Raw genomic sequence first — 27620 nt, 5'->3', positions numbered from 1 at the left:
TTATTGGAGGTAAAGCTGGAGTTTGTTCTGACGGCCGAGCTCTCTGATCTCTGATGTTTCACGTTTGTGAATTGACTCCGATGGAAGATGAAATCTGATTAATGTTTAGAAGTGACATTCGTTGTGACCTCAGTGGCACTGAGATTAAAGTTATGTGGTGATGCAACTGTATGTGTGTGTATGTGGGTGGGGGTGGGGGGTAGAGAATTTATCTTATTGTTTCTGGCAGTGTGTGTGTCTGTGCATTTGTACAGATGTGTGTGTATATATATGTGTGTGTGTGTGTGTATGTGTGTCTATAGAGGCGCAGATATGTGTGTGTGTGTGTGTGTGCGTTAGTGTGCGTGTGTGTGTGTGAGGGGTGGTGTAGAGAAGTGTATATATATATATATGTGTGAGAATGTGTGTGTGTGTGTTTGTGAGTGTGCGTTAGTGTGCGTGTGTGTGTGTGTGAGTATGTGGGGTGGTGTAGAGAAGTGTATATATATGTGTGAGTGTGTGAGAGTGTATGTGGGGTGGTGTAGAGAAGTGTATATATATATATATGTGTGAGAGTGTGTGTGTGTGTGTTTGTGAGTGTGCGTTAGTGTGCGTGTGTGTGTGAGAGTGTGTGTGTGTGTGTGTGTGTGTGGGGTGGTGTAGAGAAGTGTATATATATATATATGTGTGAGAATGTGTGTGTGTGTGTTTGTGAGTGTGCGTTAGTGTGCGTGTGTGTGTGAGTATGTGGGGTGGTGTAGAGAAGTGTATATATATGTGTGAGTGTGTGAGAGTGTATGTGGGGTGGTGTAGAGAAGTGTATATATATATATATGTGTGAGAGTGTGTGTGTGTGTTTGTGAGTGTGCGTTAGTGTGCGTGAGAGTGTGTGTGTGTGAGTGTGTGTGTGGGGTGGTGTAGAGAAGTGTATATATATATATATATGTGTGAGAGTGTGTGTGTGTGTGTGAGTGTGCGTTAGTGTGCGTGTGTGTGTGTGAGAGTGTGTGTGTGTGAGTGTGTGTGTGGGGTGGTGTAGAGAAGTGTATATATATATGTGAGAGTGTGTGTGTGTGTGTGTGTTTGTGAGTGTGCGTTAGTGTGCGTGTGTGTGTGTGAGAGAGAGTGTGTGTGTGTGAGTGTGTTTGTGAGTGTGTGTTAGTGTGTGTGTGTGTGTGTGTGAGAGAGTGTGTGTGTGTGTGAGAGAGTGTGTGTGTGTGTGTGTGTGTGAGAGAGTGTGTGTGTGTGTGTGAGAGTGTGTGTGTGTGGGGTGGTGTAGAGAAGTGTATATGTATGTGTGTGAGTGTGTGTGAGTGTGTGGTTGACAGCTGGGCACAGATTAAGGAGATTTTCTAGAAGCAGCTGTGTGTTTCTGTCCCACGTTATTTGCTTGCGGACGATGTTTGTTGGACGTAATAAATTATATTTCTATGTGGAGATATTTTAGAGTTATTATCCTTAAATTGTTTCTTTCATTGTTTCCCATCTCACAGAGCTGTTGTTCATCACTGATCCCAGAGTTTTACAGGATAAAAAGAATAAAAGAATAACTTTGACATCCAGCTCTCATCCACCTGAGTCATGACACTCCATGATTTCTAACAGCAGCAGAACTAAGAGAACCTGCTGAACATCATCGAGTCTCAACAAAGAACTGTTTCAATATGAAAACGGATTCAGAAATCATCTCGTGTGATCAGGTGACGTCACACTGCTGGAAAAGTCATCCTCTGGACAGAAACATTCAGAAACCTGCAAATGAAGATAAGAACAATGATGTAAAACCATCTCTCATTTTTAACTTTATAAATGTAACCATGGTAACATCACCAGCTTCATCATCAGACTCGGTCTCATTGCTGTTTTATCCCCCGAAGGTTGTAAGTGGAATTTATGTGGAAGGAACTGTCAAACCATTGTGACCTCTGACCGTGTGGTCCATGTACGCTAACATATATCAATAACAGGATCTTTAGGATGAACAAATACATCTTGAATATGAAGTGCAGAGTCAAACAGGATGTCAACATAATTATGAAGTGTCGTTCGTGTTGGATTTTCAAATTCAAAGTGCTTCATGTCACTAAAAGAAATAAAAGTGAAGAACTGAATAATTACAGACCATCGACAGGTCTGGAGCACCTAGATGTCGTGGTTCTTCTATGACCACAGTGAACACGAGTAAAACCTGCAGACATGCTAACCCCTGCAGGCAAAGACAGGTACAGCAGCTCTGCTTGCAGCTCCCTCCACACCTCATGTTTAACATCCCACCACTGGCACTCAGGTACTTCAACACTTCACTGAGCCACCTGTGAAAAACTAGACACTGAAAACTGTATGATCTGCGCTCCTGCAGACAGAACTGAGGGTTTTTAACATACCTGTGGTTCCGCCTGAAGTTCTGATGATGCCGCTGGTCGAATGTTTCTACGGGAGCTTGAAGAAGGAACAAGAGCACCGGCATCCTTCCAACCTCTCTGTGTTTATTAGAGATAATACAGTGTTGGCCTTTTGGACATTTATACAAAAACAAACAGGAAACAAGAAGACAGCAGCTGATTGGTCTCTGTACTGGCTCTGACCTCTGACCTCTGCTCTCCAGTCCTCAGAAGGGGGCTGATGTGTGTTTCATAGATATATGTTGGGTTCTCTGCTTCTCTGACCGACTGAGGTTCTGATTGGCTGCCAACAAGTCAAACCACCGCACCGGGTCTGAAGTAGTTCTGGTCCAGGACTGAGCCTCTGGACCACATCCTGTCAGGGTGAGTGGAAACAGCTGCTTTATCACTATCTAAATGGTGAAAACACTCGCTGAGTGATGACAAAAATAAATAAAAAATTAACTTTGTCTAGTAAAAAAAAAATCAAACTGTTCCTCCTGTCCTGATGCGTTCAGGGTCAGCTCAGCTCAGGGACTCCAGACAGGAAGTTAGCGAGTGGACACAGGAAGTGATTATTAAATCTGTCTCTTGTGGTTCCTCCAACTTTATAGAAGTGAAACCACTAGAACGGCTCTTCAGGGCAGCTTCCTGTCTTTAACTTTCAGCGGACCATTTTCATGTTATAATGAAGGTCATTATTACGAAACAAATTTTCTTGGAAAAGTCAAACATCTGAAAATATTTGAACTTTAATCTGGTCCGTCAGCTCGGTTTGAAGAATGACTTCATACTGAAGGAGCTGGGAGGCTGATTCACCTGCTCACAGTCAGGAAGACTTTTTGAAAAGCTGTAGCAGAACAGGAACTATGACGTTCTGGTCCAAAACGTCTTTCAGAAAGCACAATGAGGTTTGTATCTACTGAAACAGCTCCAGAACTTTTCCTCCTCAGTGTTTAGTGTGTCTGGATGAACATTAACTTTAAACGGTATTCAGGTCAGAAACAGTCTGTCGAGCCAATCAGAATCAGACACCTGCTGCTACAGGATGTGGGCGTCGGCCTCAGCCTGGACTGTCTGATCACCTGATCTTCACCTGGACCTGTCATCATTAGTGTCTGTCTGGAAACACATCAACCCCCTGCTGAGTGGACCTGCAGGTACACTTGTGTGAGTGTGTGTGAGTGTGTGTCTGTCCTGTCTGCTTCTCACCCTGACCCAACACATTTTAAAACCGGACTGCTTTACAATCAGTGTGGTGGAGAGATGAGGTGTGTCTGTGCAGGTGAGTCCTGTGTCCATCACACACTCCTCCGTATAAGCTCCGCCCCTCACATTAAGGCTGTCTGACCTGCTCCTTTAGAGCTACCGTGCTGCTCACCGGGCCCTCCGGACCACAGGGTCAGAGTCCGACACGCTGACCGAGGCTAAAGGCAGCAGATCAGGAGGAGGGAGTCCACCGGATGTCTCCGAGACAGAGACGGACACGTAACAAAGACCTCGTGTTTACAGTCTTCTTTTGTCCACGGAGCAGAAGGACTACTGACATCAGCTGAAACCTTCTCGATCAGGTAGTCCAGTCTAATCCGGAGCCGGGCCTCCACAGACTCCGGTCCCAGCCTGTCCGCATCCCCCCCCTCCCCCCGTCTCTGTGGGACGTCCGTCTGCATGGGACGTCTCAGCCTCAGCTCCAGCTGCTGCTCTGCAGTTCTAGGCGGAGCCAGGACGGCAGCGGGTGACCTAAACGGTTCAGGAGACGCAGCAGCTCCATGTTGTGTTCACGGTAGTGCTCTGTCAGGAAGGCACGTGACTGAACACACACACACAGAGAGACACAACGACAGAGACACACACACACACAGACACAACAACAGAGACACACACACACAGAGACACACACACAGACACAACGACAGAGACACACACACACACACACACACACACACACACACACACACACACACACACACACAGACACAACGACAGAGACACAACAACAGAGACACACACACAGAGACACACACACAGACACAACGACAGAGACACACACACACACACACACACACACAGACACAACGACAGAGACACAACAACAGAGACACACACACAGAGACACACACACAGACACAACGACAGAGACACACACACACAGAGACACACACACACACACACACACACACAGACACAACGACAGAGACACACACACAGAGACACACACACACACACACACACAGAGACACAACGACAGAGACACACACACACACACACAGGTCAGTGATCAGGGGAAGCAGAGGTAACATAAGTCTCTCCACTGTGGTTCACTGTGTCTCTGCTGTCTGGGTTTAAACTCTGATGTTATTTATTACTTTCATATTTAATAATCCCATCCCACTCTGTGACCTCACAGCTCCAAGCTGCCAACACTTCACTAACACATTTTATGTCCCTACATCTCTTTTTTAAAAGCCATGTTAATGTCCCAAAACAGGTGGACAGTTTTCATTAGAAGTGGACAGACGGTGTTTTCTAAAGTTATAATAACAAGCAGGAAAAGGATGAATCAGCAGATTAATCAGCGTACATAAATAAAGATCCATCCATCATCTAACCTTGCTGTATCCTGAACAGCCTGATGGGGGAGCTGGAGAGCATCCCAGCTGAGTGTGGGTAAAGACCTGGTCCACTCTGACACATCTTCCATGGAGATTTAATTAATTAAGAGATGAGTTTACCAAAACCACCTCTTTATCTAATATATATAAATAGATATCCATAAATAAGAGTTTTTAATGACATTTAACATGTAGTTCTATTGCAGGTTTCAAGATGACAACTCTGTTACTATGGCAATACAGACAGCACTTCACCTGAATCTGGAGTCAACATGAGTATATTTAGCAGGTTACAGCACAAGTTCCCAGCATGCCTTGTTCCTTGTTGACATTAGACCACGTTAATAGTCGGGTACATAATCACCTTCCCACCTTGTACACTTCTGGTTTTGAGTCACAACATATTTTGTGTGAATTTGTCTTTGTTGAAATATTCCAACACGGCATGTTTTATAAAAAAAAACAAAAAGAAAGATCATTTCTACCAACATCTATTTAACTCGGTTGCTTTTATTCTTATGGGTTACGAAGGATCGGGGGCATGCTGGGTAATGGCTGGGGGAGGAGTTTCCCAGCATGTTTGTGTTTAAATACACGGTTGTAAACCACCACAGACAAACAGGATTCAGTTTATTGGCTCTCAGACGGATTCTACTGTGTTTCTACTGTAGTAGCTAGTGTTCATGAAAAGGAAGTTAGTTGATTATTCATGTAGTTGCATGATGCTGCAACTTAATACAGACAGCCAGAGAGCTCGTCGGTGACGGGGACGTGTGTGGACGTACCTCGGAGCTCATCTCCGGGTACTTCCTGCCTTTACTCTTCCCCAGACATTTGGCTCGACTTCCTTCCACCCGCTGACACCAGAAACCTTTGCTGTCGTCGTACCTGCAGACACACCAGCCATTACTTTACCTGCAGCCAACATGTTCCCCAGCAGAGGTCATCTCTGAACATCAGAACTGTCCCCTTCAACAGCACAGCTTCTCTACATGAACAGTGTGTGTGTGTGTGTGTGAGACTAACATTAGAGCCTGTGTGTAGTTGAAGATGGGAGTGACACCGAGGAATCTCTGGATCCCCTCCATCACCAGAGCTGGGTTGGAGCGCAGCAGGGCGCCGTCCACGATGTGGAGCTGGAGAGAGAGAGAGAGAGAGACACACACACACACACACACACACACACACACACACACACACACACACACACACACAATATCTTAGAAACTGTCCCCGGATGATAAGACTACAGTTTGGGCTTGTTGGACCTCCTCAGGTAGAACCAGTCCAACAGAACCACGTGGTTGGTTGTCATGGCAGCTGACAGGTGTGATGGAATCATATTTTAGCCCTTCAGTAAGTCCTTCTGGTTAAACACGTGGAAGTACAGACTGGTTTCACATTAGTTGGATGATGATTTTTAATTTTTCCAGAAGGACACTCAGAGACGAGGCGCCAATATTAAATGATTTAGTAGTTTTCTCAATGAAAGCTGAAATCTAAAAGCAGACAGATATAACGAACTCCTCTGCTCCCATCAGCACCACTCATCTCCCCGAGCCTTAGAGGCAGAGGTTTTAGGTTTAAGGACACTAATCTGTCAAACAGGATAATGTCCCATGTAGAGCACTGAAGCAGAGCGTCGGTCAAACCAGCTACATGCTGTTACCGTGGTGACAGCACTTCTTTTAGCACAAATAAAACACACAGAAGTGAGAGTGAAGGAGCAGACGAGGCTGTGACATGAAACATTACAAACGTCAGGAACACTTCATCCTGCTGCAGTGCAGGTGTGTGTGTGTGTGTGCGTGTGTGTTACCTGGCTGGGCTGGTAGTGCTGCAGCCAGCGCTCCAGGTGACCAGCGTAACCCCCGGGGTTAAGGCAGCGTCTCTGCAGCACCAGCAGGTCCCGGGGGGCCGAGGGTCCCGCCATCACCACCGCATGGAAGGTGTTGTTGAGGGCTGCAGGGTCCTGGTGGGCCCTCTGGTGCTGTTCATTCACACACACACACGAATCAGCAGAGAGGTCTGAGCTGCTCACAGGAACCTGGTGTGTGTTCTGGTTCTCACCTGGTACCAGGAGTAGGCCCGGTCCGACGGGTTGATGAGCACGGCCAGGATCTTGGCCCTGGGCAGCAGCGCGGCGGCTCTTTTCGGCGCCGCTTCCGTGTCGAAGTAGTTGGCGCTCTTCTCAAACATGAAGTCTGTGCTGACGTTGGAGGGGAACGGGAAGAAGTCCATGTACCTGAGAGGAACACAGAACCACATCATCAGAACAGTCCTGTTTCCACCTGAGTGTCAGAGGTTCTGTTCACTTGGGTGAAAATAATCCCTCATTAATGAGAAAATAAGATTCAAAAAGACCTGTTTTTGAGGGCGTGTCTGTTTGATTGACAGGCCTTTGGTGCAGTCAGGTTACAGCTGACTGCACCATGTTTAAAGCGGTGAGCTTTAAACATGGAATGATGAACTCACAGCCAGGAGGAAGAGGAGGAAGAGGAGGAGTGATGGCATCATGTCGTGGTGAGATCTGACCTCTACGTCCTCTGAGGACGGTGTGTGGAGCTCACCAGTCGATCCCGTTGTCGTAGTTGAGTCCACTGAAGAACTGGATCTCCTCGAAGGTGGCGGGGCTGGGGAAGGAGCAGGTGACGGCCGGGTGGAGGCTCAGGAATGAATGAAGCGCTGTAGTGCCTTTGAGCAAATACAGAACATGTGAAACAAAGCAGAGAGAGACGTGCCGACGAAGACAATGATGAAGCTGAGGCAGAGGGAGGAACCTGTTTTCTGCGGTCCGATGATGAGGAACTTGGGGAGTCTGTCGCAGGTCTTCTCTTTGGACCAGATGTCTTTGTGTCTTTTGTCATGACACGGGTTCTGAAAAACAAGCAGGTCCACTTCACAACAAGTAAAAACATCCAACAAGACGCTTCAGTTCACGTTGTTTGTTTTGAAAGTGTTAATTTTTTTTTCAGTAAAACAGTTGAAGTTAAAAATTAATACAAATGAACAAATCCATGTTTGTTGATCGGCTGTTTTAGCTCCAGCTTGATTTAATGATCTTCTACGACGCAGCGATTCTTTACACACGACGTGAAGTCAGAACAAAACTGGAAATATAATTTTTTTGTAAAGATAAATCTGTTAGTTTGAATAAAATAAATAATAATAATGAAATGATCCCCACCTGCCAGAGCGGGTCTCTTTCCTCAGGGAAGATCTGGAAGTACTTGTCTGCCAGCTGGACGGGAGGCAGCGTCTGCAGCCGGAGGTTCGTCCAACACTGGACGAACTTCACCAGAGACTCGAAGGTGTAAAGACCCAGACGGTCGTTCCCGTAGTTCGACAGGTGAGTCATGAAGATGCTGATCTGGATCGAGGAGACAACGTGATGGAAGTTAGTCTGAATCCACCCTAAAACATCTGGAGGAAAGTTCACCTGCTCACAGACAGGAGGGATGTGTTCCAGGTGTTGTACTGGTGTTGTAGATGGAGTTATCAGATATTCATGGGTGGAGTCAACGGAGTCCAACACAGGTGTGTGTGTGTGTGTTGCTCTTACAGGGTTTAGGAGGACCGTGAGGAAGAGTTCTCCTCCTCTGATGCTCTTGTCCAGCTCCTTCGAACCTCCTGGGTACTCGTTGTAGAAGATGGTGTGAGTGAACAGACCACAGGTCTGCCGGGGCAACACCTGAAACACAGACACACAACACACTGTTCAACACCTGAAACACATCCCTCATTGTTTGTTGTATATTTATACGATTATGATCTTTTTCAGCCATTTCCTTCCTTCTCTTTGAACTCAGGTGGAGGCGGAGTCAGTGACTCATCAGTCAGCTGATTGGACCACAGGTGGAGCCAATACGAGCCGTGTTTGATCCACAGGTAGATGAAGCATGATGCGTTTCAGATCCTTTGTGTTGGTTTGTTCTGAGCTCCACTTCACTCCGTTCAAACTCATTCAAAACAACATAACAGGAAGCAGCACTTTCAACCGATGATGCATTTGTATGTAGAAATAAGCTTCAAGTCAGACTCTCAGTCAGCTGCTGAGTGTCAGTACCGGGTCAGACCGGGTCACTCTGGCATCAGCTGACAGTCTCTAATGACGAGTCTCCACTGAAGAAGGTCCAATGAGTTATTAAACATCATCATTTATTCATACAGGACTCCAAAAACTCTTAAAAAGTAGATTTTTAAAAATGTGTCCCGAGGTGCTCAAACCTTTGCAACACTTTTATCTGAGTGATATTTTCTACAGAAACATGGAATTTGACAGATCGGTGATGTTTCGCCTGCTGTGGGCATCAAAGCTTTACATCTGAATAATGATTATAATGCTATAAACTCACTGTTTATCCACAGAGCTGCTCTTGAATACACAGCTCCACATCTACCTTCATTTTTGGACCAAAAAAAGTGTTAGTGTGAAGTAAAGTTGACGGATGGAGGACTGTGAACTGACCTGAATCCCATTGTGGATGAAGCCCCGACGGTACCGGGCCGGCCTCAGATGGGGGTACTCCTCCGTGCTGGTCACCTTGATCCCCCACACGGACTTCCAGGCTTCGTAGAGCTGGCTGTGGACCGGGTAAACCCCAGAGTGGTGCGGAGCCACAGCGTAGCCCATATCTGTGGGGATGCCATGCTCCTGGAGAGAAGGAGGGGAGGGGGGCAGGATGTAGAGAGGGAGGGAGAAAGATGTTGTCAGGACACATCTCCTCACTTTTTATTGTGTTGTGGTTCACAAAGTGAAACCAAAAACTGTATAAAGGTGTTCGTAGCTTCCAGCTTTAAAAAAATGGTTCCGATCCAGAAGTGTCTGTAGCTGCAATACCAGCGAGTGCCACTAGAGGTCGGCTCCAAAAAGCCTCCGGCTCCATAGACTCCCATTCAAGTGAATAAAATGTGTCCATCAGTTATCTCGGTGTTGTTAGCTAAAGTCACTCCTTCTTATTAGTTTTCTGGAGGTCCATCTGAAAATAATCCCTCATTCATTAGAAAAGAAGATTCAAGAAGACCTGTTTTTGGGGGCGTGTCTGTTTGATTGACAGGCCTGTGGTGCAGTCAGGTTACAGCTATCGGTGGGCGGGACGTAGTATCGTCAAGTGTCCAATCAGATGGGCTCCTCCCCCAGCTCGTCCAAATATGGTCACTTCCTGCTCCAAACTGCTCCGAACTAACAAGATGGTGACGGACAAAATCTGAACTGGAGGATTCATAACGTTCACAAACCAACGATGACATCACTGATGGTTGATGACATCACTGATGGATGTAGCTTGAGTGAAACCACTTTTTAATATTTATGTTCATGTTCATTATTTTGTTTAAGTATTTACACCCAGAATTCAGGACTTTGAGTCTTTGACAGCGATTATAACTTGTTGGTAAAGTATCTACATCTTTGCACATGTGAGCAGTGTCTGGTGTTTGCAGGATGAGATCCTGCTGGAGTTCAGATTGTGACTCATCAGGCCTGAGGATCCTTTTCTTTATGCTTTAAATGCAGCGTGTCAAACAGCAGCAGGCTGCCATGATGCTTCCATCGTAACGATGACTGATGGAGACCTGCTGAGGTGACACTCGTCTCCTCGGTTTGTCGGGTCCCACCACCTGCACACGGACCTTAGATCTGCCGGTACAGACGCCCAGAGAACACCTGCTGTTTCTTTAAAGCCGACGTGGCTCGGCGTCACAGCGCTGCTCACCTGCGCGAACACCTTGTTGAGCCTCATCTGCTCCGCCAGCACGCTGACGTTATGGAAGAGATGCGGCTGCATGTGACTCCACATGTGAGGGAACCACCAGAAGTCCATACGGTGCTGCAGCAGCATGTCGTCTCCACGGTCCTCCTCATCGGTACCTGGAGAAGGAGGAGGGGGGTGGAGGGAGAGAGAGGGAGAGGGAGAGAGAGAGAGAGAGGAGGCGCGAGAGAGAGAGAGAGGGAGGGAGGGAGAGAAGGAGAGAGTGAGACATAGGGAGAGGGAGAGCAAGAGAGAGAGGGGGAGAGGGAGAGAGAGAGAGGGAGGGAGAGAGATGGGGGGAGAGAGAGAGAGAGAGAGAGAGAGAGAGAGAGAGAGAGAGAGAGAGAGATTTCATAATGAAATGACCTGCAGCACATTAACCTTTTATTCTGGCAGTAAAAGTTGCATCAAACATCCAGACAGACTAAAATCAACTGAGAGCTGTTCTTCAACCATTTGTAGTCGAAGTGTGAGTTTGGTCTCTTCTGAAAGGAAACACTGAAGTTTTATCTCCAACAGTCAGATTCACTAAAAGTGTTAATGCCACTGAGTTATACAAGTTTGAACACACTAAAGTAGAAGGGTTTTTATTCTCGCCTGAATTATTTTAGTAAAAAAGTGTCTGTAAATGAGTGAAGCTGTGAGCTGTTATCTGGATCCAGTCTGATCTCGTCCTGATTCAAAGTTTTACATGAGTGTCCAGGCGTTTCTGAAGAAACAGCTGTTTGGAGACATAAACATAAACAATTTACAATAACACATGAGCACTTCAAAGTTTGTAAAATGTCCATCTGGCATCGTTTTCATGATAAAACTCTTAAATATCAGCGATCCAAGCGTATTTCTGCCAAACATAAGGAGGATAAAGGTGGAGTTCCTCTGTTACATTCATGGATGGATGCTCCTGCAGCAGCGAGGAGTCTGTGACAGCAGGATTAATCTGCGGAGGGAACGTGGAGGAGAACAGCTTCCTCCCTCTTATTACTGCTGAGGCGGCATTATATACTCATTACAGTCCAGACTGCACAGGGAGGTTGTTTTTTTTAATATTCCTTTTTACAGCTCCACCGCAGTGTCATTGTAGTATTATTGTACTTCATACCCGTGTGGTAGAACTTCCCAGAAAATCCCAGGTTGAAGGTGAAGTTGGGGACCAGCGCTCTCAGCTTGGTCTGAGTGTTGATTAAAGCCTGCGAGAGGATGACAAACATTATATTTACAATCTATTCAAAAACAATTGAATTATCACCTCATGTAGCTTAACCTCAACAAGGAATCAGTCCCATGTGGCATCATTTGATATTTGCCACAAATTTTATAATGCTGGATGAAAATAAACCAAAAGGTACCAACATATCTGAACAAGCAAACATTTGATCCTCAGTGAAACTACCTTATAATAATAATAGTAATAATAATAGTAATAATAATAATAATAATAATAATAATGATAATAATAATAAGTCAGTCCACCCCTACATTAATTTCACCTTCAGATCCACCAGACTAGAATCAGGTTTCATGATGAGAAGCTCCTTATTGATTCCTTTAAACCTGTAAGACTGTTTCCATGCCCAGTCATTCCTCTCTTGCAGCTCAGATTTTGGTCTCTACCAGCTGAATATTGTGGAAAATGAAACATTAAAACTAAACCGAGTTCACCAGCTCGTCTCTAACGGTGTCCATCTGTTCAGCAGGAAGTAAGATTTCTCTGCAAAACAGCTGCGGCCATGTCGCTCTGATCAGTGAGAGCTGTCGACCAAACAAGGTGAAACTCTCGATAACGGCGAAAGAAAGATCCATAAATAAATGACTGCCGCTGCAGACGGAGCTGATAAATCTCAGAGTTCATCACCACAAGCGGCATCATTAATCACTCACATCCCTTCATACATTTCATAAATATTGATGAGAGCTACTTTAATGTATTAGTAATCCTTCTCCTGCTGAAGTGCTCAACAACAGTCACTGCACGTCAGCATCTGAAAATCGTACACAAAAAAAACATCTGAAATGTGTCTTTAACTCTTTCAGCATGTCGGACGATAACGTTCTGAACATCTCCTTAACATGTTGGATAAATGCAAACTCAGCATCAGTTCACCTCTGATCATTACGGCCGGCTCGGCCCACCCACCTCCACGTCGGACACCTTCATCCGGGTTCCCTCCTTGCCAACGAATATATCGTCCACGTCCACCAGGATGTGCCGGTCCAGGGACAGACACAGTCTCTTCCCCGTCAGATAGGCGATGGCGTCCACAAACACCAGTTTGTGAAGCCAGTAATTGAGGTTGTTTCCAAAGAGGACTCTCTGAATGCCGTCGTGGAGCCCCAGGTCCTGGATCACGGTGGCGTGGAGGGCCCGCAGCGGGCCGGGCCCTAGATGTGCGAGAGCCTCGGAGGACTTGGTGCTGGCCAGAAGCACGGGTTCATAGGTCGAGTGGTTGGACTGGAAAATGGTCCAGTCGTCGCCCGGCAACGGGCCCTGCTCCACCTGGTTGGGCTTGGTGATGTAGAGCAGCGGAGCGTTGGGGTTGATCCGGTAATCCCTGAGGCCGAGGTGGGAGTGGAGAAAGAGGGGGAAACCTTTGAGCTGCGCGCTGAGCAGAGAGTTTTCATTCGCTTTGAAGAAGCCAATGACACCGACTCCGTACTCGGCGCAGTACTTGTCCAGCAAGTCCCGGTTCCACGCGTCCAGGTTGACGTACTTCAACACGTTTTCATAGATGATGAGCGTGTATCGCCCCCGGTTACGCTCCGTCAGTGTGGGCATGTCACCTTTACCAGGAGCGATCTCAGTCCGGTAATGGAAGCGACTGGACTCTAATATGGCTACGATCTCCTGACCCAGCTGGGAGTAGATGCTCTCCACGAACACCAGAACCACCGGCTCGGTTCTGGAGTTGTCCATCGCCTTCACCTGACGCAGGCGTCCCTGGCGAGGGGGAAGGAAGAGAGGAGCCCTCTGGCCCCCCGGCCCTCCACTCGCAGCCCCCGTACTGACCCCCAGGGACGCCCCCCCACCTCCTCCTCCGCAGTCACTGAAAGGCAGCGGGGGGGCCTCCTTGATTTTGGGGCTGTTGGAGACATAGTAAGCTAGGAAGGCCATGGACAGCAGGCAGAAGATGATGAGTGCCAGGATGAGGCGGTGAAGCTCCAGCTGGCGGACACCTCGCAGTAGCTTCCAAACGCCCAGGCCTGCACCCACCATGGTGTTGGAGGGCGGAGGCAGGTCTGGTCGGCGCAGGGGAGCAGAGAGGTGGAGCGGGGGGGCGAGGAGAAGGGGACGGAGGAGGAGGAAGATCTAACAGTAGACACAGGCACTGAGCTGTGCTGAAGAATAGCCATTTACACTATGTCACCATGGCCAGCATCATCCATTACCTGTTCCGCACGTCGACCTGGGCAGTGCAACAACACTCTCAGGCGACCGAAGGGACGAACAGATGATTATTGGAGAGATGGGAAGACAAATATCAGTCCGGAAGAGGCCTCTTCCTCTCTTTCAAGCAGCTGAGCAGGTGTCTCTACTGGCAGACGTGTCCATCTGTAGGTGTCTGTGTTGTCTCTCAGCAGGGGGTGCATCGGTGCTGGTGGTCCGTGCTGCGGGGCTGAACCCCTTTAGGCCACCCAGCCTGGACATCTCAGAGAGGGACACCTAGAGGACGAAGGCAGGGAAAGGTTAGCGAAAGACACTTCTTATAGCTGCTCTGTATAATTCTGACATGTCTGCAGCTGCAGGTTAAAACCACAGACTGGATATAAAAGAGTTCGTAGCTTCAGGTCTGTAAAATGGTTCTGATCCAGAAGTGCCTTAAGCTGCAATACCAGCGAGTGCCACTAGAGGTCGGCTCCAAAAAGCCTCCGGCTCCATAGACTCCCATTCAACTTCTCTCATCAAATCCAAAGTGAATAAAATGTGTCCATCAGTTATCTCGGTGTTGTTAGCTAAAGTCACTCCTTCTTATTAGTTTTCTGGAGGTCCATCTGAAAATAATCCCTCATTCATTAGAAAAGAAGATTCAAGAAGACCTGTTTTGGGGGGCGTGTCTGTTTGATTGACAGGTCTGTGGTGCAGTCAGGTTACAGCTATCGGTGGGCGGGACGTAGTATCGTCAGGTTTCCGATCAGATCGGTCAGATCCACCGCTGGCTCCTCCCCCAGCTCGTCCAAATATGGTCACTTCCTGCTCCAAACCGCTCCGAACTAGCAAAGATGGTGACGGACAGAATCTGAACTGGAGGATTCATAATGTTCACAAACCAACGATGACATCACTGATGGTTGATGATTGGTTAGAACGGGGTAAACAATTGAAGGAACACTCCACCAACAACCTGAACTAAAGGCTTCTCTATTTGGAAAAATAACTGACTGTAGTTCCTGTAATTCCTGTACTTCACCTTTTGTTGACTGAGGTCTGTAATCTCACCTGAAAAACACTGCAGACCTGAAAAACTTCTGATCCAGATGTCAAGAACCGGTTCTGTGTTGAAGAGAAGAAACAGGACACATGTTGGTAAAACAGTGATCTATTCAGTCAAGTCTTTACATATTCAACTTCTAAATAAAACATTCAAGAAGCTTCACATAGTTTGAGCAAAAACTTTCAACACAAAATGAATACAAGCGCGGCCTTGTTCATGTCAGCACCAGGTCAAAACTTAACATGAAACCCTTTTTTAAATTGAACTCATGAAACAGGAAATATCCTGAAAATATCCACCGGAAACACAACAAACAGGCAGTCATACGAACACCGGCAGCACAATCCAAAGAGAGCGTCACAACACAAGCATGAAGTGAAGAGATGGGTCCTTTGCTGTTTGCTGACAGTCACACACATCCCGACCCCCCATCACACACCTCCCACCCTCCACAGGGAGGAGTCCACATGGAATAAAAAGCTCCAAACCTCTGAACTGGGAGGTGATTGATTGACTTCAGGTAAACGATGCTGATTTCAGGGGAGGTCAGAAAATACGTGCAAATGTCCGAACATCCCGACTTCAGGCACCGGTGTGAACAACGGAAACGTTTAGTCGCACTAAAAGAGCTGCTTCATGATGAAGGACCTGTGTGTGTGTGTGTGTGTGTGTGTGTGTGTGTGTGTGTGTGTGTGTGTGTGTGTGGTCCTCCTCCTGTGAGTGACAAAAAGAGAATGTGCTGCTTATAGGAAAACACACACACACACACACACACACACACACACACACACACACACACACACACACACACACACACACACACACACACACACACACAGGCTTCTCATTCATGTGTTCTGTGGTCTTCCAGCTGGATGAGCGTGAACACAGACGCTCGGCTGAAAAGAGGTTTTTTTTTCAAAGTGGATGAAAGATGTGAGTGACAGCTGGACACTGAATGTTGTCATCTCTCTAAAACTCTTAATTGGTGGCGATGTAAATAATCACATCCTCCTGAATACACACACAGAGCATCCTAGGAGGCATCGCACAACATGTCCCATGTGACCTCCTGTGGGTCATCACTACACTACACTCACTACACTACAGAACAATCTTCTACATTGTGTGTCTTATAGTTTGGATCCACGGCCCTTTTTCATGAAGGCCTTTCTTCATTTGTCTTTATTGAAAAGCTCCAAAAGTTTTTAAAAAATGTAGATTTTTCCCCATCACTTAGTCCGGTTCACTTTGGTTGCTCTATTTTCAAAAGTTAGGAAGGAAGAAGGCATGCTGGGAAATGCTAATTAGTTTGTCCAATGAATTTACTGCCTGTCATTTGTGATAGTTTGGCTTTTAGATTATTTCTACATGTGAAATTTAAAAGCTTCTGAAGAATTATGAACCTGGAAAACATCCAACATGAATTTCGTTTTACACGGTGATTTAGTTTTACAGTTTCAGTTTTCTTCTAATTATTCCGACAGAGAGGAAAAGCTCGTTCCCTGTAAGTGGGTCAGGCCTCTTGTTTTAATATTGTTTCTACAGTATCAGTGTTTTTCCAGCAGAAGATAAGGCCACCACTTGAAGAAAGTGATTAAATTCTTCAACTGTTTTCATTTCCTAATGGACGGGCCACATCCTCGCTGGGAGTGGAGCCAGACATGGATTATCCCTGGCAGTGTACTGCAGTGCATTTTGGGTAGTCACTGTGGGCCTGAATTGATATCACAACATTTCTGTGAAAACATACGGAGAAATATTTTGTAAAATTTCAAGAACATACAGTGGTCGAGTTCTGGTTTTATATGTCAGCATGAATGTGACAGTTTGCCTTCAGATATTCAGTAAAAACTGACATCTCACGGGTTTGTTGAACATGTGATGTTTAGTGTCCAGAACACAGAAGTCTCTCTGAGGAACTAAAACCTGCAGCTGTGCATCGTTACACACCTTTCTCACAGCATATTAACAATCATACTGATAGTACTGTGAACAATACAATGTGGCACACTCAATTATCCAACACGTAGTTCTGACCCAGAGATCTGATTGGTCAACGTGCTCAAATCATGATGACATCACATCCTGCTCATCACTACAAATATCCCTCCACCTCCTCAATGGGAATATAGAATTAGAATAGAATTTCATATAATATGTAATATAGTGTAGTTTCTACTTGTTCTAGATCTATTAAATGACCCATTTGGTGAAGTCGGGTCTCTTTTGGTCCTTTTTGGTCGCTCCGAGCACCCGTACCGTAACACCACGGATAGTCACGCACTTACAATCCTAGAGGAGGCTAGCTGGACCGGTTTGGTTTGAACACATGACACGGAGCTAAAATGTTAAAAACACATGAGAACATGGATATCTTTGTTCATCAGATATCTTTGTTCCTCAGATATCTTTGTTCCAACCAGACTGAGCTGGTTGATCAGTTCAGTGTTTCTATGTTCTGTATTTATTTAGTTGGAGACTAGAAATCATCTCTGTTGCTGATAACGAGCTCCAGCTGTTTAATGGCTGACTGAGAAATGCTGAACACTCCTCTGGGAGCCACAACGAACATCCTCCTCCAGCAGCAGCAGCAGCAGCAGCAGCACTACGAGCCAACAGGATGGAAGATGACCAGCATTTCATGTGAATCCTAATTAATAATATCAAGCTGAGCAAAATGGAGAGATTTGTCGAGGAGTCTGAAGCAGTGAACATCATGTTTTAAGAGTTCATTTGGGTGTTTTTTAAGATGCTGACCTGCTTGGACTTTCCACAGTCACGAGTCCTTCAGCTCCACATCGCTGGGATCATCTGAAACAAGAGGAGAACTGACAAGAGACACACTGTGTGACTTTAAGGCAAACTGTGGACATAAATAAATACAAAGGAAACAGAAGGAGAGCACTGTTCAAAAAAAGTAAGGTCTGAGGACAAGTCTTCATGATTCTGATCTTTCTTTGGACCTCTTGATGACTGGGAGGAACATGAACAGGTTCACCAGAGGAATTTGGACTGAAGAGGGTCGAGTGTCATTTTATGTTTGTTAAAACTGATTCTAATATTCTACTCTCAAGGTCAAGTGGTAGAAACCAGAGGTCAACCGATAGAAGATGTCTGGAGCCAGATGGATCTGTCTGGGGGAACCACGACGTCTAAAGACTGCTCTTCAAACGAAACCTTTCAAATACAGTTAAAAACAAATGTTCATGATCACAGAAGCTCTTCAGATAATCAGGCCGAAACAATTCAACAGCTGGGAGTCACGCATCACTAAAGAAGAGATGATAATAATCTTATTTGAAAAGTTATGAGGGAAACTTTCAAAAAATCATGATGAGCAATTTAACAGCCAATCATCAGTGTTTGACATTTCTCCAGTGGAGACATTCTACGTCTCCGACTTTAGAGCAAAACTGGAGGACAAAGTGTCCCATCATTGTCTGCTGGTGAGCAGCCTGAACGGCGACGGCAGCTGAACACGAACGGATCCACAGTTGGAGATCAAAATAAACTCCATCCTCGGAGCGAAGCGGAGTTCCTGAGTCGATGCACTTCGCTGACTGTCGTGAATGAAATGAGCTGCATTTTGTTCAGAGGAGCAGCGACGGAGTCTCCGAGCTTTCTCACTCACATTATGTGCTCAGAAGTTACCGACGCGAATGAGCACTGAGGGGGAAAAAAAGGAACATTTCCAACCCAAAAAGCACAGTGAGTGAAACCTGAAGTGTCCCGCTGGTGCAGCTGAACAAAACGTTTTATTTTTCCACACACCTGTAACCAAGTGGTGACGACATGCTTCCTAGTGAACAGTCACATGAACATCTGGTAATTATCATCACAGAAAACAACCCGAGTTACGCTCTCCCCCTCTAAACTGCATGGAAGTTACATGTTCGTACTGTAACGTGTCATTTTCTGTTCCTTAAAACAGATTTGATAACATTGATATAACAGGAACCAGCATCCAACCCGTACTGTAATATCAGAAGTTCAGTTCTCACATCATGAACAATCATCTAAATGGAACATCTCTGTTATTATGTAAAGTTATGCAGAAAGAGTTGTTGTTGTGTTTTGGCCTCATATATATATTTATATTTATTTATATAAAAAACTCATATACAACTCGTACATAACTCATTACAGCCCCCGGAGGCGAGAGGTTGGAATAATACCCAGTTCTTCATAGCACAGATGATGTTAACAGCCTGAGGGGATGAAAACAAGCTTGGACACGGGACACAAAGATTCTTCCACAAACTATTCATTAGAGGCTTCCTGCCGTGTCTCAACATGTGGCAGCCCACCTTCACACCTTCACACCTCACCCTGCAGGGACACTCGCTCCACAGGAAACCTGAAAATGGGCCCGAGCTACAGATTCTGCAGGAACACACCGACAGAGCCGACATGTTGCTGCTGATCTACACGACGTTCATTCACTCCCATCATTTGTCACATTTATATTTAACTAGTCAGGTGGCCGTCCTGCCACAGAGACACCTCCACATGCTATCACATCCTGGTGTGACGTCGGCACTCTGAGCAGGGAGCATTTATTTCTGATGAACTCTGTTCTGAAGACGATGAACTCGACTGGTTAAAGATGTGTAACTTTAGTGAAGGCTGCAGTCATCAGTTTCTGTACAGTCTGTTGGTGGTAAAAACTCATCCCGTCATATCCAGCTATCACAAGCTATTCTGTGAAATTTAGAAAAAAATGACATGAAGCCCAGATGTCCCAATTTTACACCAGCACCCGAACGCAGCATGTATTACAGGATCCGTGTGGAGTTCACAGACGTGAAATTTAACAGTTCATAAATGTCAAAGAGTGTCTCAGACATTTATAAACATGTATGTTTACCTCTCTCCGTGTTCGTGTGTTGACTGGTACACACATTTGTTAGTAACCCAACTCAAGCACGAATCACCGTGTACATACGAGTTTTTCATTTATAGGTGATTTAATAGTTTGTGACCATCTGAGGTGTAATTTCTCTGCGTGCACTGGATCAGAGGAGGTTTCAGACCCTCTCTACACAGGAAGATCTGTGTTTATTTACTTGTTTATTTGCATATAAAGCGAGGACGTGAGGTGCCGGGTGTAAACTGCTGCTCTGACAGCGGTCCACTTTGTGACCAGATCACCCAGAACACGTGTTGCTGCCAGGTGTGAACAGAGACCGTCTCTCAGCACTGAGGGGGGACGACGGTCCAGGTGGGCCGCGATCGGCCGGGCGTACCGAGCGGGACCAGCGGCCGTCATGGACAAACGCCTCTCACCTGACCCGACCGCTCCGGATCTCCACGATGACCAGAACTCACTCAACACTGGACAAAAACAGGACATCGGACAAAAGGAAGCTGTGCCGCCGTCTGCGTTTGGCTCCGTGACATCGTCCAGGTGCTCGTGTTTGCTCGTGTTCACGCTCTGTTTCCAACAACAGACACACAACAGACAGCTGTCGACGACACACGGGACGTTTATCCAACGGACGAGCCGAGGCCCGGTACCAGCAGCTCTGCACCGTCAGACATACTGAGATGGGAATACGAGCTGATAAAATGCTGTCTGCAGGAATCGAATTTTATTAAAAAAAAGAATCTTTGCATAAAATGAAAAACTGCATCAACCACCAAACTACCAGCAGGGCTGCTCCCAACAAACCAAGACGTGTTCAACCACGAGAAGAACCTTGAAGCTGCAGCCGCCGCCATGACAGTGTTCCTCTTTGTGAAGGCGGCCCGGTGGGGAACCTGGAGGTGATGGAGGGTCAATGGGCCCTTGTTGTGGCGAGTGAGCGCTGAAAGCAGTGATGAAGTTTCTATAATTAGCAGTGAAGTGTTCGGATTGATATTTTCCTTGTTCTTATGTGCTGTGAAATCTTAACAGTCATGATGCAAACTGTAACCTTTGTGCAGATAAAAAGTTCACATATGAGTCTGTGTGCAGCTCAGTGCTGTTAAATTCCAGCGGCCTCCGTTATATCTAAACAGAATAACGCTGATGGTCGAGAGTCCAGCTGGTCAGGATGAGACATCGACGCACTGACAAGAGAATTTATTTTACAATAAGTTCTGTAAAATAATAAAATGACTATTACTCCAATTATAGAGTCGTGTTTAGAATGGGGTTTTTTTACATTTAGAATGTTAATTTTCTCTTAATACATTCGATTCTAATGACATGATTTCCACATCACCAGCAGGTGGCAGTAATGCATCGAAAAGCTGTTTGTCAAAACACCATTAAAGGAAAGAAGAACACCTTACTACCCTGACCACAGACTGGATATAAAAGAGTTCGTAACTTCAGGTCTGAAAAATGGTTCCGATCCAGAAGTGTCTTCAGCTGCAATACCAGCGAGTGCCACTAGAGGTCGGCTCCAAAAAGCCTCCGGCTCCATAGACTCCCATTCAACTTCTCTCATCAAATCCAAAGTGAATAAAATGTGTCCATCAGTTATCTCGGTGTTGTTAGCTAAAGTCACTCCTTCTTCTTAGTTTTCTGGAGGTCCATCTGAAAATAATCCCTCATTCATTAGAAAAGAAGATTCAAGAAGACCTGTTTTTGGGGGCGTGTCTGTTTGATTGACAGGCCTGTGGTGCAGTCAGGTTACAGCTATCGGTGGGCGGGACGTAGTATCGTCAGGTTTCCGATCAGATCGGTCAGATCCACCGCTGGCTCCTCCCCCAGCTTGTCCAAATATGGTCACTTCCTGCTCCAAACCGCTCCGAACTAACAAGATGGTGACGGACAGAATCTGAACTGGAGGATTCATAACGTTCACAAACCAACGATGACATCACTGCTTGCCTGCGACAGACTTCCTGTTGTTCCAGTCGTCTATAATAAACTGTCAGTAATCAGTGTGTCCATCACTGCTGTCTCTCTCGGCGGTCCATCGACTGCCCTGTGTGGCGCTGGCAGCTTTTTTAGTCGCCGGCTGTTTAAAATCCATAACAGAGTTACCACAGAAATCAAACAGCTCCACTTCCCACAGGGCCGGGTTTTATTAGCCTGCCTCATACATAAACACCATCTCTGTGTGAAACCACCCCGGGACCTTCCTCTTAATTATCAGCCCTTATCTCAGACATCAGTAATACGCTCTCAGGACACAAGTGGGCTCGGGCTTCCAGCTCGGCTCTAATTGGGTCTCCACTCTGAAACAGAGACGAACCAGTCAGTCATCAGAGCGGCGAACCTCACAAAGGGAAATGGGCTTTTTATAGCCGGCTCAGTCTCAACACAACTCTTCTTTTGAATTCTACCACAAAACTGTCTGTCAGAATAGAAAGTGTCGTTTCTTATTCTGCATCGCTGAGAAGAAAGTCACGTTCTGCAAAGCGACCGGTGATGATCCAAATCCCATTCACCGTTACGTAAGGCCTAATGATGCAGGACACATCCTCTCTGACGGAGGATTCCTGAGGGTTTGTTGTTGCTCGTGGTGACGATCTGTTTGACAAAACCCGACAGACTTGGGTCGAGAGAAAGATGTCTATCTGAGGGTTGAGATGTTGGAGGAGAGTCGTGATTCTCATCCGTCACTGACCGGACGGTTGAATTTGGTTCACGACAAAGTGTCTTTAAATCTAACAGGATGGATGTGAGAGAGTTTCAGGTTCCTTTTTTTTCCTCCTCCACTGCTTCACGCTCACATCTAGCATGTCGGAGGGTTAACAACGGAAACATGCAAATCCTGCATCCAGCAAAACAAATGCAGCGGGAGGGGGGAGGGAGGGAGAGAGAGAGAGAGAGAGAGAGAGAGAGAGAGAGAGAGTCAGCGTCGACACCACAATATGACAGAAGATCTTCATCTCACAGCTGTCGCAGGTTAACTCCCACTTCCTCCATCTCTTTCACCAACAGGTCTCCATCACAGACCCACTACACCCCCGCTCGTCTGACGGAGACAGACTCCACAACATAACAAGTGTAAAACTACACAGAGATTCACGATGGATCCTGAACTTCAGTCGGGTTTACTGGAGTCCGGGACAAGCGAACAAAGTCCTCATTCAAACAGCTGCTATTTGATCACGTTAGGTAAACATAAGGAATCGGGCCGAGCACAGTGTCAGCTTTGTGTTTGACGTAGTCGATACTGAAAGTACCGCATCAAGTCTGGAGATAGAAAAACAAAAACAAAACCCATGACATCATTCAATGCTGTTAATTCTTCGTGACATTCACGATATTATTTTTCTTGATTTAAACGGGCAGCTTGATTCGGTCATCACACATCAGGCAAAGTGCTCTGAGAGGATTAATGTGCTGCTGTATAATAAACCTGAATTAGAGCGGACATGTTCCAACTACTTTTCTGACACTAATCTGATATTAGCTGCAATGTGCATCTAAAACAAATATAATATTGCAGTCATGTGACTGCTGGAGTGAATTTTTGATGAATCAGAAGTTCTTGATCACGTTCTGGTTCCAGATCCAACACGCTGATCCTGCAATATCCTGAAGAAGTGTGCCGTCCCGGACTGGACCGACTCAGGACACCAGGAGCTGTAACAGTCCTGCACATCAACAGCTGAACATCACCGGATGGTTAGTGAGGGAGGTCTGCGGTTCTTCTCCTCCTTGTGTTGAGCATTAATAATTCTTCCAGAGTCCAGTTTGTGGTTCTGTCTTCCTCCTCTGTGTGGCTGCAGCACACATTTACTGTGGTTACCATCGCAGTTCATTTTCAGATTCAACCTCCAGCGTTATTTCCTCTTAATTCACACGTCTTGTTTCAGGGGGAAACGTAAGTCACTATGTTTGTCGTATGAGCCCGAGTTAGCTCGCTGGCTTTACATCCATCAGCAGACGGATGGAACCACGAAGCACCGCTTGCTTTTTCACACCGAGGCAGATGAAGGGAGAGACAATGGCCTGGACACACTGGGAAATATCATTCAAAGGTCCTTCTCACACCTGACGTCAACATGCATCGCTGTTGGTGTGAATGAAGCGCTTTGTAAGCCTCTGAAGTGAAAAGACACTGGAAGTGCAACTATTTAGGTGGTCCAGGACACATTCAGGTCCGTCCAGGACACATTCAGGTCCGTCCAGGACACATTCAGGTCCGTCCAGGACACATTCAGGTCCACGTCACCAACAGCGTCGCTGGCCCCGTTCCCATTTGGCTGTTTTCAAACCGGACACATGCGATCTGACTGCAAGTCTCACCAGCAGAAGTCCGGGTGGAAACACACCGACGAGGCGTTGAGGTCCGATCTGTTCAGGTCTGACACGCATGAGTCCACGTTTGTTTTTTAAACACAATCCACCCTGAGGACACATTGTAAGACTGCTCAGCTGACGTCCTCTGAACATCAGTAAAAATAAACAGCTCCATGTTCCTGTGTTGGTATCTGACCCGTCACGTTACAGCAGGTTCGTTAGTTTGGGATTGTTTTTGCTTTTTCCCTCCATCTGTCGTTCACCTGATCTGATCTCCGCCTGCTCTTCTTTTATTTATATTTAATGTCCTGTGTGATTCTGCTGAGTCAGCTGAACTGTAGCCGACTGACAGCAGGAGAAACTTACTGCAGACTGAAGCAGCTGATCAGTGAATTAAAACACCACGCTGGTTTCACCACAGCCGACCTGTAGCTTAAACTCCTCTTCTCATGCATCCGTTTGTCTTGTAGTTTCTCTCCTGTAGTTTCTGACACACATCAGACCCACAGCTGAGAGGCCCCGCCCCCTTTGATCCAAAACACCGGACACTTGCTGGGACAGTGACTTAATCTGACCCGAATCATTGTGGTTCTGATGTTCAGGTTCCTGTTCTCCTGCTTATTTACTTATATATTTCCGTGACGTAGCCTCCGTGTTCATTTGCACAAACAGTGGAGGAAGTGAGATCTGATCTCAGGTGGTCACATGTTGATGTAAAGGTGGAAACACTTCCGGGTGTGGACCGACCAGATCGGATCTCAGTGCATCCTGGGTGAGTTCTGGCTCTGGGTGAGTTCTGGTGAGTTCTGGGTGAGTTCTGGTTCTGGGTGAGTTCTGGGTGAGTTCTGGTTCTGGTGAGTTCTGGGTGAGTTCTGGTTCCGGGTGAGTTCTGGTGAGTTCACCTGCAGCTGATCCACATGATGGATCAACACATGTTGATGGCAGCAGAGAGGTTTAAATGAAGAGTGTCTCTAATGAACCTTCAAGAGTTCAGCAGGTGGCACCATGACACATTTAAATGTACTTAATAACATGTGCATCATAAAGTGTCACAGTTACTTGTATTATTGTATTATTATATATATTATATAATACATTATATATATGATATATATATATAATGTATTATATAATCTTTATGTCCATCATCTTCAGAATCAAACCTGAACTCTCGCGGCCTGCAGAGAAGTTGTCCCGTGTCTCGTTTCCACATTCAACAGGACACTTCACATTTAACCCTCCTTGTAAAACATCAGCAGCTGTTCGGACCTCCAACAACCTCCAACCTCTAACCTCTAGCCTCCAACCCTAACTCTAACCTCTAACCCCGTAACCTCTAACCCTAACCCTCTAACCCTCTAGCCTCCAACCTCGTAACCCTAACTCGTACCTCTAACCTCCAACCCCTAACCTCTAACCCCTAACCTCCAACCCTAACCTCTAACCTCCAACCCTAACTCTAACCTCCAACCCCTAACCTCTAACCCCTAACCTCTAACCTCCAACCCTAACTCTAACCTCCAACCCCTAACCTCCAACCCTAACCTCCAACCTCTAACCCCTAACCCCTAACCTCCAACCTCTAACCTCCAACCCCTAACCTCCAACCTCCAACCCTAACTCTAACCCCTAACCTCCAACCTCTAACCTCCAACCCTTAACCCCAAACCTCTAACATCCAACCTCTAACCCCTAACCTCCAACCCTAACTCTAACCTCTAACCCTAACCTCCAACCTCTAACCTCCAACCCTAACTCTAACCTCTAACCGCTAACCTCCACCCTCTAACCTCCAACCCTAACCTCCAACCTCTAACCTCCAACCCTAACTCTAACCCTAACCTCCAACCCCTAACCTCCAACCCTAACTCTAACCCCTAACCTCCAACCTCTAACCTCTAACCCCCAACCCTAACTCTAACCCCTAACTCTAACCTCTAACCCCCAACCTCTAACCCTAACTCTAACCTCTAACCCCTAACCTCCAACCTCTAACCCTAACTCTAACCTCTAACCCCTAACCTCCAACCCTAACTCTAACCCCCAACCTCTAACCTCCAACCCTAACTCTAACCCCTAACCTCCAACCTCCAACCCTAACTCTAACCCTAACCTCCAACCTCCAACCCTAACTCTAACCCTAACCTCTAAACCCTAACCTCCAACCTCTAACCTCCAACCCTAACTCTAACCCCTAACCTCCAACCTCCAACCTCTAACCTCCAACCTCTAACCCCCAACCTCTAACCCTAACCTCTAACCCCTAACCTCCAACCCTAACTCTAACCCCTAACCTCTAACCTCCAACCTCCAACCCAACTTCTAACCTCCAACCCCTAACCTCTAACCTCCAAACCCAACCTCTAACCTCTAACCTCTAACCCCAACCTCTAACCCCTAACCTCTAACCTCCAACCCCTAACCTCTAACCTCCAACCCAACCTCTAACCTCCAACCTCCAACCCCAACCTCTAACCTCCAACCCCTAACCTCTAACCCTAACCTCTAACCCCTAACCTCCAACCCTAACTCTAACCCCTAACCTCTAACCTCCAACCTCCAACCCAACCTCTAACCTCCAACCTCTAACCTCCAACCCCAACCTCTAACCCCTAACCTCTAACCTCCAACCCCTAACCTCTAACCTCCAACCCAACCTCTAACCTCCAACCTCCAACCCAACCTCTAACCTCTAACCTCCAACCTCCAACCCAACCTCTAACCTCTAACCCCAACCTCTAACCTCTAACCCCTAACCTCTAACCCCTAACCTCCAACCCGTCCGAGCCGAACACCGCCTCTCTGTCTGGGACCAAAACATCCGAGTAGGAGTCCCGGCAGCTCCGTCACGCACCGAAACACGTCCCGCCAGGTGGGACATCCAGGTGCGCCCCCCCCCCCCCCACATACCCCCCCCTCTTCCCCCCCTCCAGTGTGACGTCATGAAGCGGAACACGTGAGAAGCAGCAGAAACTTTAATCTGTCGCCCGCCGTGGAGCCCAGCTAGCATGCTAACAGCTAGCTCCCGCGGAGCCTCAGTGGACCGTAGCTAATGTTAGCACGCCAGCTCTCACCTCCGGAACCGGCCCGGGACCCGAACCCGGTGTCCTACACGGTCTGTTCCCTGCACGTCGCTGGCTGATCCGTGAGCTTGTCCCGCCGGTGAGACCGCCAGACAGTCCGCAAAGCCCGGTCCCGGAGAGCCGGGGACCGGCAGCTAGCTCCAGGCTAACAGACATCTCCCGACCAACGGCCCTCACGGAGTCATCGGAGTGGAG

At 46.7% G+C, this 27620-nt stretch overlaps 1 protein-coding gene across 3 annotated transcripts; it reads right to left on the bottom strand.

Moving 5' to 3' along the window:
• Positions 1-2444: 2444 nt before the first annotated feature.
• ndst2a (N-deacetylase/N-sulfotransferase (heparan glucosaminyl) 2a) lies at positions 2445-27614 on the bottom strand. Of its 3 annotated transcripts, XM_069174662.1 has the most exons (17): positions 27417-27614; positions 17913-17983; positions 15158-15211; positions 14758-14931; positions 12860-14383; positions 11825-11912; positions 10687-10841; positions 9441-9626; positions 8535-8663; positions 8160-8342; positions 7753-7849; positions 7543-7666; positions 7043-7217; positions 6792-6962; positions 5999-6108; positions 5758-5860; positions 2445-4170 (listed from the first exon to the last, which is right to left on the bottom strand). In XM_069174662.1, the coding sequence occupies exons 5-17, from the start codon at positions 13934-13936 to the stop codon at positions 4045-4047; spliced, it is 2724 nt and encodes a 907-aa protein (XP_069030763.1). In that variant the 5' UTR covers positions 13937-14383; positions 14758-14931; positions 15158-15211; positions 17913-17983; positions 27417-27614; the 3' UTR covers positions 2445-4044. The 3 variants fall into 3 exon arrangements, with proteins under 3 accessions (XP_069030763.1, XP_069030762.1, XP_069030764.1); XM_069174661.1 differs by lacking the exon at positions 27417-27614 and having other exon boundaries at positions 17913-21636; XM_069174663.1 differs by lacking the exons at positions 14758-14931; positions 27417-27614 and having other exon boundaries at positions 17913-21636.
• Between the last annotated feature and the right edge of the window lie 6 nt (positions 27615-27620).

Source organism: Embiotoca jacksoni, unplaced genomic scaffold (genome assembly GCF_022577435.1).
Source record: "Embiotoca jacksoni isolate LCO1_2020_lvr unplaced genomic scaffold, fEmbJac1.0.p SCAF_60, whole genome shotgun sequence".
NCBI classification, from domain to species: Eukaryota; Metazoa; Chordata; class Actinopteri; family Embiotocidae; genus Embiotoca; species Embiotoca jacksoni.
Note: the sequence above shows the minus strand (reverse complement) of the source record. Positions and strands in the feature narration are given on the sequence as shown.

Bases quoted from the DNA above. Each gene is read 5' to 3' on its own strand.
- ndst2a (XM_069174662.1), bottom strand. From the start codon at position 13,936: ATGGTGGGTGCAGGCCTGGGCGTTTGGAAGCTACTGCGAGGTGTCCGC. The intron at 11,913-12,859 runs GTGGGTGGGCCG...ATCCTCTCGCAG, and splicing joins TGAAGGTGTCCGACGTGGAG to GCTTTAATCAACACTCAGAC. The intron at 7,850-8,159 runs GTGGGGATCATT...CTTGTTTTTCAG, and splicing joins AAAGAGACCCGCTCTGGCAG to AACCCGTGTCATGACAAAAG.